The sequence below is a fragment of the Schistocerca serialis genome, chromosome 5 (assembly GCF_023864345.2).
Source record: "Schistocerca serialis cubense isolate TAMUIC-IGC-003099 chromosome 5, iqSchSeri2.2, whole genome shotgun sequence".
Classification (NCBI taxonomy): domain Eukaryota; kingdom Metazoa; phylum Arthropoda; class Insecta; order Orthoptera; family Acrididae; genus Schistocerca; species Schistocerca serialis.
The window spans coordinates 242,803,733-242,818,219 of record NC_064642.1 but is presented as its reverse complement, the minus strand read 5'-3'; the positions used below and the strand labels follow the sequence as shown (position 1 = coordinate 242,818,219).

The 14,487-nt window shown below is 39.4% G+C and overlaps 1 protein-coding gene across 1 annotated transcript in view; it reads right to left on the bottom strand.

Moving 5' to 3' along the window:
- Positions 1-12,506: 12,506 nt before the first annotated feature.
- Positions 12,507-14,487, bottom strand: part of LOC126481874 (outer dense fiber protein 3-like protein 1) — a 76,706-nt gene continuing 74,725 nt past the window's right edge. The window contains exon 5 of the mRNA XM_050105833.1: positions 12,507-13,019. Coding sequence (XP_049961790.1) covers positions 12,989-13,019 — 31 coding nt within the window. The 3' untranslated portion in view covers positions 12,507-12,988. The remainder of the gene's footprint in view (positions 13,020-14,487) is intronic.

Genomic DNA, 14,487 nt, shown 5'->3' with positions numbered 1-14,487 from the left:
ACCTCGTCTTCTATACCGGTCATGTCTCAGAAGGACATAGCCATTGACGCTTATAGAGCTAGACGGGATACTGCAAAAGAAGTATGACATTAAATCTAAGGTCCTGAAATACGCATCTGAACTTTGTCAAATGGGCCTATAAGGATTTCACCTTTGCATTCACGAGTTGTAGCGCTGAGTCACCACAGGTTTGAACCGTCCTCCTGCCGAATGCGAGTCCAGTGTGCCGTCCACTGAGTCACATCGCTCAGTCATTTTAATCCAGAAACGGAGTTCCTCGAAGGTAGTTCGACAGAGAGCGGAAAAGGTCAAAATCTGGGGCCAGAACAGCTGGAGAGTAAGGTGGGTGCGCAATGACTTCCCAACCCAACTGCTGTATAGTATTTTTGTCAGTCTAGAAGAATGTGGGCGGGCGTTGCCGTGGAGTAGCATCACTTTGTGCTATGTTCCTGGTCGTTTTTCTTGGACTGTATCTGCAAGAGGTTTCAGTTGTTGCCAATAAAGTCAGCAGTTATGGTTTACACCTTGGGGAAGCAGTTCGTAGTGCACCACACCATCACTGTTCCACTAGATGCACATTATCTTTTGTGGATGCGTGTGGGTCTTTGTTTGGGCTCAACCATTCATTCGTTTTCCAAAGTCACCGTTTCTCAAGACCAGTAACGATACAGTAGAGGAATGGTAGGTATTCTTAACGAGCCAACTGATGACGAGCAAGTAGAGACGCCCATATGGGCAGACGCTACTTATTGTGATTTTTACTTAGAGCATACGTTACCCATATACCTCATTTTTGAACCTTCCCTATAACATGCAGATGTCGAACGATGACGGAACTATCACGGTTCATAACATTTGCCATTTCTAGAGCAGACTGATGTGGATCATTGTGGATTAATGCGTTTAAACGACCCTCATCAAACCCCAAAGGTCTTCATGAGCGTGGAAAGTCACTTATTTTAAAACGAGCCTCCTTAAAATGAGGGAACCATTTTCTTGCCATGCTCTGTCCAATAGCCATACACGGCTCAGATGTTTCTTGCTGTCTCCGCTGCTGTCACCCCTCTATTCACCTCAAACAGAAGCGTTGCAACCGCGCGGCTACCCCCGTCGGAGGTTCGAGTCCTCCCTCGGGCATAGGTGTGTGTGTTGTCCATAGCGTAAGTTAGCTTAAGTTAGATTAAGTAGTGTGTAAGCTTAGGGACCGATGACCTAAGCAATTTGGTCCACCCCCCCCCCCCCCCCAAAAAAAAAAAAAAGAGTTCTGATTTCCCCACAGGGCACTCTATTTTCTAGCATCCACAGCTCTACTCACTATTTCCAAATGATAAAATGGCAATATGTAAACTCAAATAGCTACAGTGAACAACAAATAAACACTTAGCAACTGGAATACCATCGCGCAAAACAAAAAAGCTTCAAACTTATACACAAACCTAATCATAAGTAGCACTGCGTCGCATGAATTTTATCTTAACATCAATGCTCAACTGATTATTATCAACAAAAACAGTTGTCTTAAACTATTATTGTTAATAATTTATCTGTCTACTTTTAATTCAAGTGCCCAGTGCCACGACAAGCATGCTACCTGAAACATGACATATGCCTGTCTCATTCAATTACGCAATGCATGCTTCAGACGTCAGGAAAATTCGCAAAATATTCCACGAGCGGGAAACACACCCAGTGCAAGTGGCTGCGAAAGTGAAAACGAAAGTGTTGGTGACAGAGGTATCAGTAAGACATTACGTGAATCAGCCGCAAAGCCTCCAAAGTAGATCGCCACCTCCACCTGCGTCACACACGTCATTGGGCCACGGTCGATCTGAAAATCCACATGAAGTGTAGCCGTTGGCATCTGTTTGCCTAACTGTTAAACAGTGGTTGAGCAGCAGTATTGTTATTGTAGTAGTGCTTTTAAGGTGTTACGGTGGTTTAATCAATTTAAAAAATGCAAGCATTGCAGAGTACGTGGTCTTTAGAATCGTAGTTTACTGCTGTAGAAACTATTTGGGAATTCCATCGAACTGGTGGAAATAAATGTAGTTGTATTAGTAGTAGATGCAGTCTCTATATATGGAACTATAGGTCCCATGTTGGTATGTGAGCAGACTTTTATTCTTTGTTTAAAACACTAGCATAACCATCGGACTGGTGGCGGGAATCTGTAGTTTATACTTCTGTTGCATTCTGTGCACAGGGTAATTCATTCTGTTTCCTCAAGTTTAATTTCCAGTTTTGGGATTCTGATTGCTTTTTGTCCCGTTAGTATTGTGTTTGTGATTTTTTCTTTCTTTCTTTTTTAACTTATACGTCTTGCAAGCTGTAAATTGATGGAAATAATGTAACTACTTGTATGAAGTAATTTTTAAAACACTGTAACCTGCAATCTATTATAGATAACAAAGCAAAGGTTTAGTAAATGGCGCAATAAATAAATAAATAAATAAATGACATCGGCGTTGGAATACGCTATGTGTACGGCCTCTCACTACCTAACCCTCGCCATGACCAAATCCGCTGACACACCAAGTCTCTTGTCCACCCTGTGTTACACCAAACGGTCAGCACAAAGTCCGACACCATCCCAGTCACATCGGGGCCAACGAGATGTAAGGACTGTGTGGCATGTACCCTGCAGGTCTTACGAGTTGCAGCGACCATCTTCGGCAGAGAGTAAGTTACCATTTCAACCAATATAATACCTCTTATCTGCACGTTTAAATACTGTCAAGCTATTGATAACACATGACATAGTTAAGGACTTTAATGGGTACCTTTTCATTCATACACTAATTTCCCATCTGGCCCCAGATATAGCTGAGCGTTCTCGATTTACGTCGGCGCAAGGAAACTATAATGTGATGTCAAAAGTTCGTTGTGGAGGCCATATTTCTTGCGGGGCTCCGAGCTAAAAGGTAGCCGAAGTATTCCATTCAACAAGGTGACAGCAGTTGTCTCTGTCCAAAACAACAGCTGACTGGATTGCTCAGGAGTGTGAAATTATATGCATTGGAAATCAGAAGTTATAAATACTTTTTATTTATTTTTTAAATACTTAGAAAAATATAAATTTTTAGATACTATCATTTTCTTCATGTGGGGCACCACAACCATGTGTTTGTTAAAGGACCTTGGCTGTTTTTTCACAAGTATTCTGTTCATTAAGCCTTACGCGATTGGCCCATTTCAGTCTTAAAGGCCAGTTTCAAGCGCAGTAGGTCTCGATTTATTGCACAATTACCTTGTTAATAAAAGGCGATAGAGCAGATTTGAAAGCGAGCGCATAGCGTGCAGGATTCAGAATTAAACCAGAATTCTTAATGTGTGCAGTAATAGTCATCTTTAAAACCAATAGCACGTTGTAGGACCCTACATGTGCTCGCTTTCGTTGTCGAACACCGTCACTTCTGTCCACGTCGTGTATTAGCAGAATAACTGTACAATACATCGACACATGCTGCGCTCGAAAATGGCATGTAAATCCGAAATGGACCAATCGCACAAGGTATAATAGATTAAATATTCGTAAAAAAACAGCTGAGGTGGAATACTTCAAAAAGTCATCTATTACAGTTATAGCTCATTCACACATAATCAATAAAGAGAGTTTTAATTTTTTATACTCATACAAACGTGTCAGAACCACTTCACAAAGAAACTGGCGAATGAAGATAAAATATTAATTCTTGTGCAAAATTTATATTCCGTACTTTGTTTTTGAAAGCTGTTCCACATTTTTTAAGATTACCTCACTGTGGCTCTAGGGAATGAACAAATATGTAACCTAAAATCTAAAAATCTCGATACAACTTCATCCCAGTTCTTATTGGTAGACGCTGGTGCAGAACAACAAAAAAGGACTTTCAGTTAGATCTAGATGTTTACGAGGGGACTTCAAATAGTAAGATACACACTATTAAGGCAGACCAAGTAACTTTTACTGAATTTTACACTACACTTAAAGGGACACGGTTACTTTACACTAATTTTCATCATAGACACTAAGTGCGTATAAACAATGATCGGAAGGTTCTACGTACCATGGATGCAGTACACTATTTGGCAACATAATATCCAGGTATATGTAAACAATGGTCCGATCCTTTTACCAGTCGTTCAGTCCCTCGATGACAAAAATCCGCTCCTCGCTCTCAAAGCCATTCGAGAACCACTGTGTTAATGTCCTAGTCGTAGGAAAATCTCTTTCCCACATCTGTTCTTTCAGTTTGATGAAAAGTTGGCACTCGCATGGTGCGACATCCTGACTTCCCAGTCAGCATCAACCACATCTGTGCAGCTTCGGTCAAGTTGTTGAAACTCATTTTACTACGGCTGGATGAGACATTTCATTTGGTCTATACACCGTAAGAATTTCATGGCGAATTTGCGTGCAATTTAGACGTTATCCCCACAAGGATCCTACTGTCGGGCTTGCTTCTACTATGGAGAACATTTCTAGTTACTGCACCGTTTCAATCACACACAGTGATGCACCTATAATCCGTATCGCAGCAGAACTGTTGGTGCAAGAGATGTAGAACATTACTGTTCTCTGACAGTGAACCATTCATGTTGCACACTAATCTTAAAGTGGGGCAACATGTATAACTTACGATCTGAAGTCCCTACATGTCGCACACTGACAAGAACAGTAACACAGCTTAGAAATACAATAGGTCTACTTGAATTCTATAAAACTTATACTGAAATGGTATAAGTTTCGTTTGAATTTCAAATTAGTGATTTTGGGAGTAAATCCGATTATATTCTATACAATAGTAATAAGGACATGTAGATCTGTCCTCACAGAATGTGAGGTGTTATTATGTAACTATTAATTATTTTTTGAATTGTGTCACTTTTCTTGCTTTTCTAAAAACTATTTTGTTTTTTTATGACCCCTTGCCTAACACTTCTGCCACTTCTCCACCTTAAATAATGTATTTTTTAACTTACTGCAATATAATATGACATTAGAGGCTCCATCACATTAAAATAGTACTTAAGTTCGAATAAAAAACGTAAAAACAAGTTGAAATTGTTTTACTAGAAATGTTCAAAATGCAAAATTATAATTTATGAAAATTAATACAATGTAATGAGGAACATCAATTAGGTACAATTTAAGGAAAACAATTTACGAAAAGATGAAATCATAAATGGGCTTATGTAATGTAGGAATACTTTTTGCCGAGTAAAGTAATTCTCTAACTTTCTTTATAGCAGAAATTTCCATTTTTTCTTGTAAGCAGCAACGCACGAAATTTCGTAACATCTACAACAACTGCAATCGTGAAAACTGTGTTTCCTCAAACATGCGTCCATGTCAAAGGACACTGAATGTAAGATATAGACGCTATATGAACATAGACATTGTAATAATCAATGAAATTAAGAATTGCATTCAACTTACGTTATACATGCACAGTGTCAGCAACTCAAAATGTGTCACTCTTCTTCAATGACCCATGCACATCTGGTGTTCCTGCTGTGGTGAATCATGAAGTATCCCACAGCAAAACTAACACAACTGCCTTAAAGTGGACAAACTGCGAAATTGGGATGTGACATTTTTCGTGCACATAGTGATATGTATTTTTCCGTGTCAAACCTAAAAATTACCATCTTTTTTACTTGTGACACTCTTCTCGCCGGGATGCGATATTAAACTTGGAGTGTTGAAACTAAGATATGGTTACAGTGAGGTAGTGCCTTCAAATTTACAGATCTTGCAAACGCACAGTCCCATTCCAGCTGTTTGCTTACCTCAAACCTAGAAAAGGAATAGGTTGCTAACCTAGAAGCTGCGAACTAGAGTCATTTGCGTCAAGTGTGATAGTAGGTGCTAGATTTGGGGCATTCCAAGTATTAAAAAAAGCAATTTCGAAATTCCTAAGTGTGACTACAACTCATAGTAATACTTAAAAAAGTAACACGCAACCCACAGTGACTAATACGACGCCATCATTTGATGAGGGAGCTCCAGGTAGAGTGTGTGAATGACAATGAGCTATGAAGTCGCTTCCAAGATACACGGGAGATGAAGACCCATTTAAAATTACTTAGTTACTGGAAGCCCTCAGAATTTAAGAGAATATACCTTGCCCGGTCTCCGGGAATCACTCATCCGAGAAATGTAGTGACTTATGAAATCACGTGTTTCGTGCTGATTCAGTCAGATTCATTGTAAAATGGCGGTGTCAGTGGGCGCAATGTAGGCAAGTGCAGTGATTCCCATTCAACACAACACTTCGCAACTCCTGGGAGAGCAGCATGTCGTCACTACCCAGACGCTAAAACAAATTGTATATGTGAAACGTCAACCTCCGTACCTGTGATTACCCTATATCAACAAACCACAGGATGACACGACCACTGTAAATATCAACTTCAATCATTGTAAATATTCTGGTTTCGGTAAATTCAGCAACAGCCATAAAGTAACTGACACATTAACAACTGTTACCACTGTACTGCTGTAAAACTAGTAGTTTCCTTGTCTTCACGGTTCTTCTTGCGAAGTAATTTATTTATGCACAGCTTTATGTTAGTTTATAAAGCAAGCGAGATCGTGGTTTAACGCCTGATCGACGAGAAATTCGTTAAAGGCAGCACAAACTGCGACGGAGAAAGATGAGAAGGAAATTGGTCGTGGTCTTCCACCGAAACCACCCCGATATTTCCATTAAGCAATTTAGGGGAAAGCATGCAGAACATTTCGCTTATGCATATGTAACTTAACGCTTGTTTGCTTTTCTCTATTTTATTGACTCTTCCTAAAACTTCCTACCAAAACTCCTCAAAAATAATTACCAATCAGACTAATTCCTAACTTAAGCTCATGTACTGTGAAAACCTCCGACTACACTGAATTATAGAAAGACTTAATATGTTTTGCTCAACACAGTCTACAAATTGAAGTTAACTGTGTCTATAAAAATGCAGTGCTACCCTGAATGTAACCTGACTTTTGAAATAAATGTACAACTGACCTTACAAAGAAATTCCTGGCCTGAAACTGTATTTTCGCTTACCTTGTGTCGAGACAAATATTTTTGTAAATTTCTCGGAAGCAACACTCAGCATGTGGCACCAAAGCAACATTAAAAACTAGGACTGAAAATTTCATACCGCAAAGTGCAATGTGCGTGCATACACACATTCTAAACTGAATGAAGGGTGGGAACTAATCATTCTTCAAAGTATGTATGCTGCTAAACTATGCTCAATTTTACAATGCGCATAAGTTTGCTAGCGCTCTCAGGCAGAGGCCGTGTAGCAACGCAAAGATATTGTACTAATGGTCAAAAGATTACTCAGCTACATGGTTTTGCTCTGTGTGAGCTATGATTATGATATTTAAATAAGAAACAGACATTTCCAGAGCGATCAAAGAAGATGCATACCTCGCACATACAGAGAAAGACCATTCATCGTATGATTGCAGAACAGTCATTGGAAGCAGTGACTTCCATAAAATGTCTAGGCGTATGCACACCTAGGGATTTAAAGTGGAACTATCAAATAAAATTAATCGTGGATATAGTAGATGTCATACTGAGATTCATTGGATGAATGCTCAGGAAATGTAGTGCACCAACAAAGGAAGTAACTCGTTCGACCAATGCTGAATATTGCTCGTCAGCCTGGGACCCATACTAAATACAACTTGTACAGGAAATAGAGACCATCCAAAGAAGAGCAGCACATTTCGTTACAGGTTCATTTAGTAAGCGCAAAAACGTCACAGGGAATCTTAGCCACCTCCAGTGGCAGATGCTGCAAGACAGGTGTTCTGCGCCAGGGTGTTGTTTACCTCTCAAATTCTGAGAGTGTTCGTTCCTGGAAGAGACAACCAATATATCCCTTCCTTCTATGTATATGTAGCTTAAAGATGACGGAGATAAAATTAGAGAGAGCCCATACAGAGGATTTCAACAGTCGTTCTTCTAGCGAACCGTTCACGACGGGAACAGAAAAGGGGAAATTGACACTGATACAACAAGTAACGCGCGCCGCACATCGTAACGTGGCTTGCAGACTGTAGATATAGCCGGCTGGTGTGCCCGAGCGGTTCTAGGCGCTTCAGTCTGGAACCGCGCGACCGCTACAGTCGCAGGTTCGAATCCTGCCTCGGGCAAGGATGTGTGTGATGTTCTTAGGTTTAAGTAGTTCTATGTTCTAGGGGACTGATGAACCCAGATGTTAAGTCCAGTAGTGCTCAGAGCCATTTGAACCATTTGAACTGTAGATGTAGATGTAGAGAGCGTCAATCTGAGTAGCCGACAAGAGATATGGACCAGTGTGTTGCCACTCCCTCAGTCACCCCACTCGGTGTGTTTACGAGTACTTCAAGTCAGCTATGCCATGCCTCATTTGTCTTGGGTCCCTTTTCTGGTTGTCAAATACTTGTCAAGACGTTGAACAGCTTTCTTTGTATCACTAGACTTTTAATGAGTTTCACAAATTTGTTCCTTCCGAAGCTAAAGTAAGAGAGTACCTTACCAGCCACAATTTATGGGAACATTTGGACTAAAGGGTGTAATATCCGGCCAGCACTAATGTCCATATTAAACAGGCTTTTAACTTAATCAGTACGTACACAGTACGGCAACAAAAACCATGGGATAGCGATATGCATTTATACAGATGGCGGTAGTATCGCATACACAACGTATTAAGGCAGAACATTGGCGGAGCTGTCAGCTGTACTCAGGTGATTCATGTGAAAAGGTTTCCGACGTGATTATGGCCACACGGCGGGAATTAACAGATTCCATGTCGGAAACGGTTAGTAAATTCAATATTCCAAGAGCGTCAGGCCGAGAATACTAGATCTGAGACATGACCTCTCACCACGGTCAACTCGGTGGCCGACGGCCTTCAATTAATGACCGAGAACAGCGGCATTTGCTTGGGGTTGTCAGTGTTAACGGACAAGCGACACTATGTTGAATAATCGCAGAAATTAATTTGCGACGTACGACGAACGTATCTTTTTGGACAGTGTTGGGAAATTTTGGAGTTAAAGGGCTATGGCAGCAGACGACCGATGCGAGTGCTTTAGCTAACAGCACAACATCGTCTGTAGTGCCTCTCCTGACTTCGTGAGCATATCAGTTGGACCCCAGACGACTGGAAACCCTTGGCCTGGTGAGATGAATCCCGATTTCAGTTGGTAAGAGCTGACGGTAGGGTTCGAGCGTGGCGTAGACCTCGTGAAGCCATGGACCCCGGTTGTTACCAATGAACTGTGCACGCTGGTGGTGGCTCCATAATAGCGTGAGCTGTATTTACGTGTAACAGACCATGTTCTCTGGTTCAACTGAAAACATCATTGACTGGAAATGGTTATGTTCGCCTACTTGGAGACCATTTGCAGCCATTCATGTACTTCATTTTCCCAAACAACGATGGAATTTTTATGGATGGCAATGCACGTGTCACTGGACCAAAATTATTCGCGATTGGTTTGAAGAATATTCTGGACAGTTCGAGCGAATGATTTGACCGCTCAGATCGCCCTGCATGAATCCCATCGAAAATTTATGGGACATAATCGAGAGGTCCATTCGAGCACAAAATCCTGCACTGGCAACACATTCAGACCTCAGAATCAGACACGACGCTTTAACTTACGTACTTCTTTGCTACTAATTCTATTCGCACCACATTTTGCAGACAGTATTCACATATACCAATGAATGTACCTGCAAAATTACATCATGTTATGACATATTGTGGACGGCTATAGATGCAGCATGGCTCAATATTTCTGTAATGGACTACAAACGACTTTGTGAATCCATACCACACCTAGTTGCTGCACTACACCGGGAAAAAGAGGGTCCAACACAGTACTAGGAGGATCCCTTGACTTTTGCCACTTCACTACTTTTCTGTGTAAAGCTCTATATTCTTCGACTTAGATAAAAGTGGATGCTGAGAAGTGTAAGAGGAGGTTCAGTGACTCTACTGAAAGCAGTACTTTTCTGCTAAGACGTACATTAATAAAGTAATTTGCAAGTAATCTCGTAGTTGCTGATGTGAGTAGATTAGTGCTAATTGTCTTTGGTTATTGTCATATTGCCGTGGCTGCTTCTACAAGTTAATGTCTAATTCGGCTCTTAGTACACTTCTGAATGGTGTTTTAATATATCAAATAATTAATTAATTTGCTTATCTCTTTGTCGAAAAGGTTTTTACTTATTTAAACTGGCTGTAACGAAAATTGGTAATCGGTAAATAGGCATTCACCTTGCGATGGAGGTTGAGAACATCAATAAATCACAAAGTTGGAACGATTGCCTTGTGGTACAGAAAGACAGTGATTGGTTGTTGTAGCCTGCATATGTGATAACGCGTCCTGATGTAGAATACTCGTGTACATGTATGCAAGTGCATCCAGTGGTCGTTTCATTTTTATGCGTAAAAATGTTTTTACATGACTTTACAAGTGTCGAACATTCCGAGACTATAAACAGCTACATGTGATGTCCATGCGTGTCGTCTTTACTTACCTTCTTTTTGTTTTTATATGTGTTTTTCCAGTGCATTCCAGAGGTTTGTGTGTTTCTGATGATGTCCGTATCGAAATGCCGAACTGTTCCTGCTGTGTGGCATCCACGATTACGTTGGCCAGCTTCAGACAATCACGGTATTAGTTAGCTATTTCCTCATTTTATAGATCAAATTCACGATAAACGTTATGATGTGGAACATGTCGACAAAACTACACAGGGGTATCATAATCAATGGCGTAAAAGCATAAAGTGAAAGTACCAGATACTAGAAGCAACAAAACCTCAATAAACATGTGCTCTAAACGCATACCTTAAAAACTAAGAGAACTACATCTTAGATACTGTGAAACAAATCTCTTCTACTGCAAGCTGTCTGCTTTCCACATTTTGAGGGATGGTAGTACGGATAAAAAAGAAAAAAAAATGTGTAGTGAACGTGGGCTCTAAAGTGCATACGTTAAGACTGATGAGCAGTTGTTCATCTTCGCTAGTGTGAAACACATCTTCTCTACTGAACAAGTGCTCACGTCTCTTAAGGAACACACTTCGTTTACAGCCTTTTTTCCTTGTGTTGGTCCATACTACCACCTCTCAAAACATGAAAGCAAAGAGCTTGCAGTAGAAGAGATTTGTTTCACAGTATCGAATATGGAGAAGTGCTACTCAACAATAATTATTCTGTGGTATGGAAGGAGGTGTTATGGAGAAACATCTTTAATCTACATTTGAAAACATCTCTGCTATCAGTCATTTAATTTCATTGGGTATTATGTCAAATAGATGTATGGTTGTATATTTCACTCCCTTCTCTGATAAAGTGAGACTCATTAAAAGGTAATGCAGATCATTTTTCCTTCTAGTATTGCACTTTTGAATATCTCTGTTACTCTCAAGCGTAGATGAACTATTGACAGCAAATGTCATTAAGTGAATAAATGTACTGTGAGGCGGTGGTTAATATTCTCAGGTGCTTGAACAGATACCTTCGGAATGTATGAGTGTGAATGCCAAACATAATTTTTTTTTTTTTTGGTGCACCGAATACTTTTTGTCTAAGTGAGGAGCTACCTCAGAATATTGCGAAGGTCGTTCAATAAGTAATGCCCCACATTTTTTTTTAAAAAAAACCATTAATAAACATACACAAATGTCCTTGTTGGTGTTTCACATTTGATGTTTGTTCTTTGCGCCAGTGAAGTTTCGAACCATTCTGGCAGATGGCAGAGCCGTAGTACAGCGTCAAAATGGCGTCTACATACGACTCACGTTACAAGCAACGTGCTGTTACTGAATTCTTTTGTGCAGAAAAAGAAACTATGGTGAACATCCATAAACGTTTGTATGCAGTGTATGGCGATGCTGCAGTTGATAGAAGTACAGTTGGGCGATGGGTAAACTAAGTTACAGCCTCAGGAAATGCAGAAACAGAGCTTGATAACCAGCCATGCTCAGCACATCCTGTCACAGCCACTGCTCCAGACATGCTGGATAGTGCGAATGCTATTACACTGAACAACAAATTAGAAGTGAAAGTGTGTAAATTGAACTATTTTGAGTTGGTTATGTTTATTTCAGTATAAAATGATGCAAAATTATCATCTTCATAAATATTTAGCTGTAATTTTTTTAAAAAAGTTATCTATATTTTTGTATAAATAACTCATTATCCAAATATGCATTCATGTTCCAAGATTCAGCGTAGCAAATTTTAAGTGAGTAAATACTTGAATTATGTTATGTGTTATGCATTGATAAATTTCAGTGCCTTTCTGGAAGTATAAAAGTAAAATATTAACAAAAAATGAAGATAGTATTACATGAAAGAAAATACTTTGAATTTCTACTTTGTACCAGAGCTATGTAAAGCACAAAAGAAAATATATAAATTAACTGGTCACAAATGTATATAAGGGATTATAAATGTTAAATTTCCATAATGTACAGTATATACAATTACATATTTTGTTCAGAGATAAATTCAGAAGATGACCGTTTTTGCCTGGCTTGACGTTTATACACATACTCGGGAACATCACTTATGACAATCGTGCAGTCATCCACTAAAATATTGGGGCTCCTCTTTCTGGCATACCTCTTCTCAAATGTGGCAATATCTTTATGAAATCGCTCCCCATGTTCATTACTTACTGCACCACAATCTTTGGGAAGAAGTCAAGATGACTATGTAAGAAATACATTTTCAGTGACATGTTGCAACCAAGTTTTTTCATAAGATGACATGTTATCTACAATCTCCTTGCAATTTATTGCTCGTTTGTTCCCTAAGCACTGTAAAAAGACTGTCTTAAAATATTCCCATACTTCCTGATCACCTACTTTACACCCAAAACAACAACTGTAAGCTTTTTTTTAATCAATATAGTTATTTGCTGTATTTGTGATGCAAATGTCACTTCTCCACACACATTGCAAGATGTGTCAGCACTGTTAACACGAACTCATGGCAACTTGAACCACTGGGTTGTTAATCTGGAAACAAATGTGCAAAAATTATTACATGCATTAAAAAAGTCACTGAAGTTGAAGAGGAGGGAAACAAAGAGATCACTAAAATTGATATCAACATGTTTATATCCAAAATATTGCACACAAGTAAGACCAGGGACTATAATATGATCCGTTGTTACTAGTTATTATGACTTTGACAAACCATTATAATATTTGATTTTAAACTTAACATAAAAATTCGCATATAATTATCTCGCTGTAATAAAACAGTGTAAAATGAAAACTAGAGCTAATTTTGAATTGGCTTTGTGATATTCATGATCAGCACATTAGAACTGACAGGAATTAAATATTTTCATTCGATTTACATTTTCATTGTTGCACAGTGATTCGTGCCAACTGGCTCATCACAACTCGACAGTTGTCAGCCAGCATAGGAAGTACATCTGAAATGATCCACACTCTCAGACATTCAAATAGGTGCTCATGATGGTTTCAACAAAATTCAAAGAAAGGCCATTTCATCTGAATTGCTGGAGCGTTTCGAGACCAACAGACAGTCCGTTCTGTCATGAGAAGAGACTTTGAAGATGATGAGAGTGTCAGTCACACAGTGAAAACATGGCTATGCCAACAGGACAAGAGCTTTTACCAGCAGGGAATACGTGCTCTTCCACAACATTGGTGTATAGCAATAGAGTGTGATGGAGACTGCGTACAAAGATAGGACATGGACAAGACCTGTTGATGTTATTGTCTCCAAATTCTGACTCTTAACAATAAATATGTTCCGAGAAAAAAAAGTGGGGCATTACTTATTTAACGACATTATAACACTTGTGAGACTGTCTCTGATCTACCTTCCTACTGCAGTTGTGTAAGGATGCTCTATGCGTGTTTTAGGAATTTGGTATTGAAACTATGGCCTACAAGATAGGAAGATACCGTCTCATGCATGCAGAGTTCAGAAGAGTGCAGCAGTATTGACAGTGATGTAATCAGATGCTGATCTCAATGTCGGTTCCACTACACACCCTGTAAAGGCAATGTTATTGGCAACAGAAATTAGCATACGGGTTCAGGCGTAACTATACGTTAGAAAATAGCGAAAATCTTAGATTTTCATTATTAAGGTTTATTTTTACTCTAAGTATGTCTTCATGACATAGCAGTGTTAGCAAAATTACATACAGGATGGTAGGAAATATTGATACTGGGTGTTCACAACAGTGAAGCAAAATTCCTAACTATTGTAATGTTCCTTAATGGTAAGATGATTGGTGACCATGTCTGGGGTCGATAAAAATACAAAAAAATTAAATAGAATAGCGGCCAGACATATCAATTACGCAATACCGGCACAATAAAAATGTCCAAGATTGAATGGGGATCGGTAAAGAGCAATCAAAAAGAAGTACACAATTAAAACGATTCATAACTCTCATAACTGTACAGTGCCTGATCAGTCCTTCTTGTTAGATTGGACATC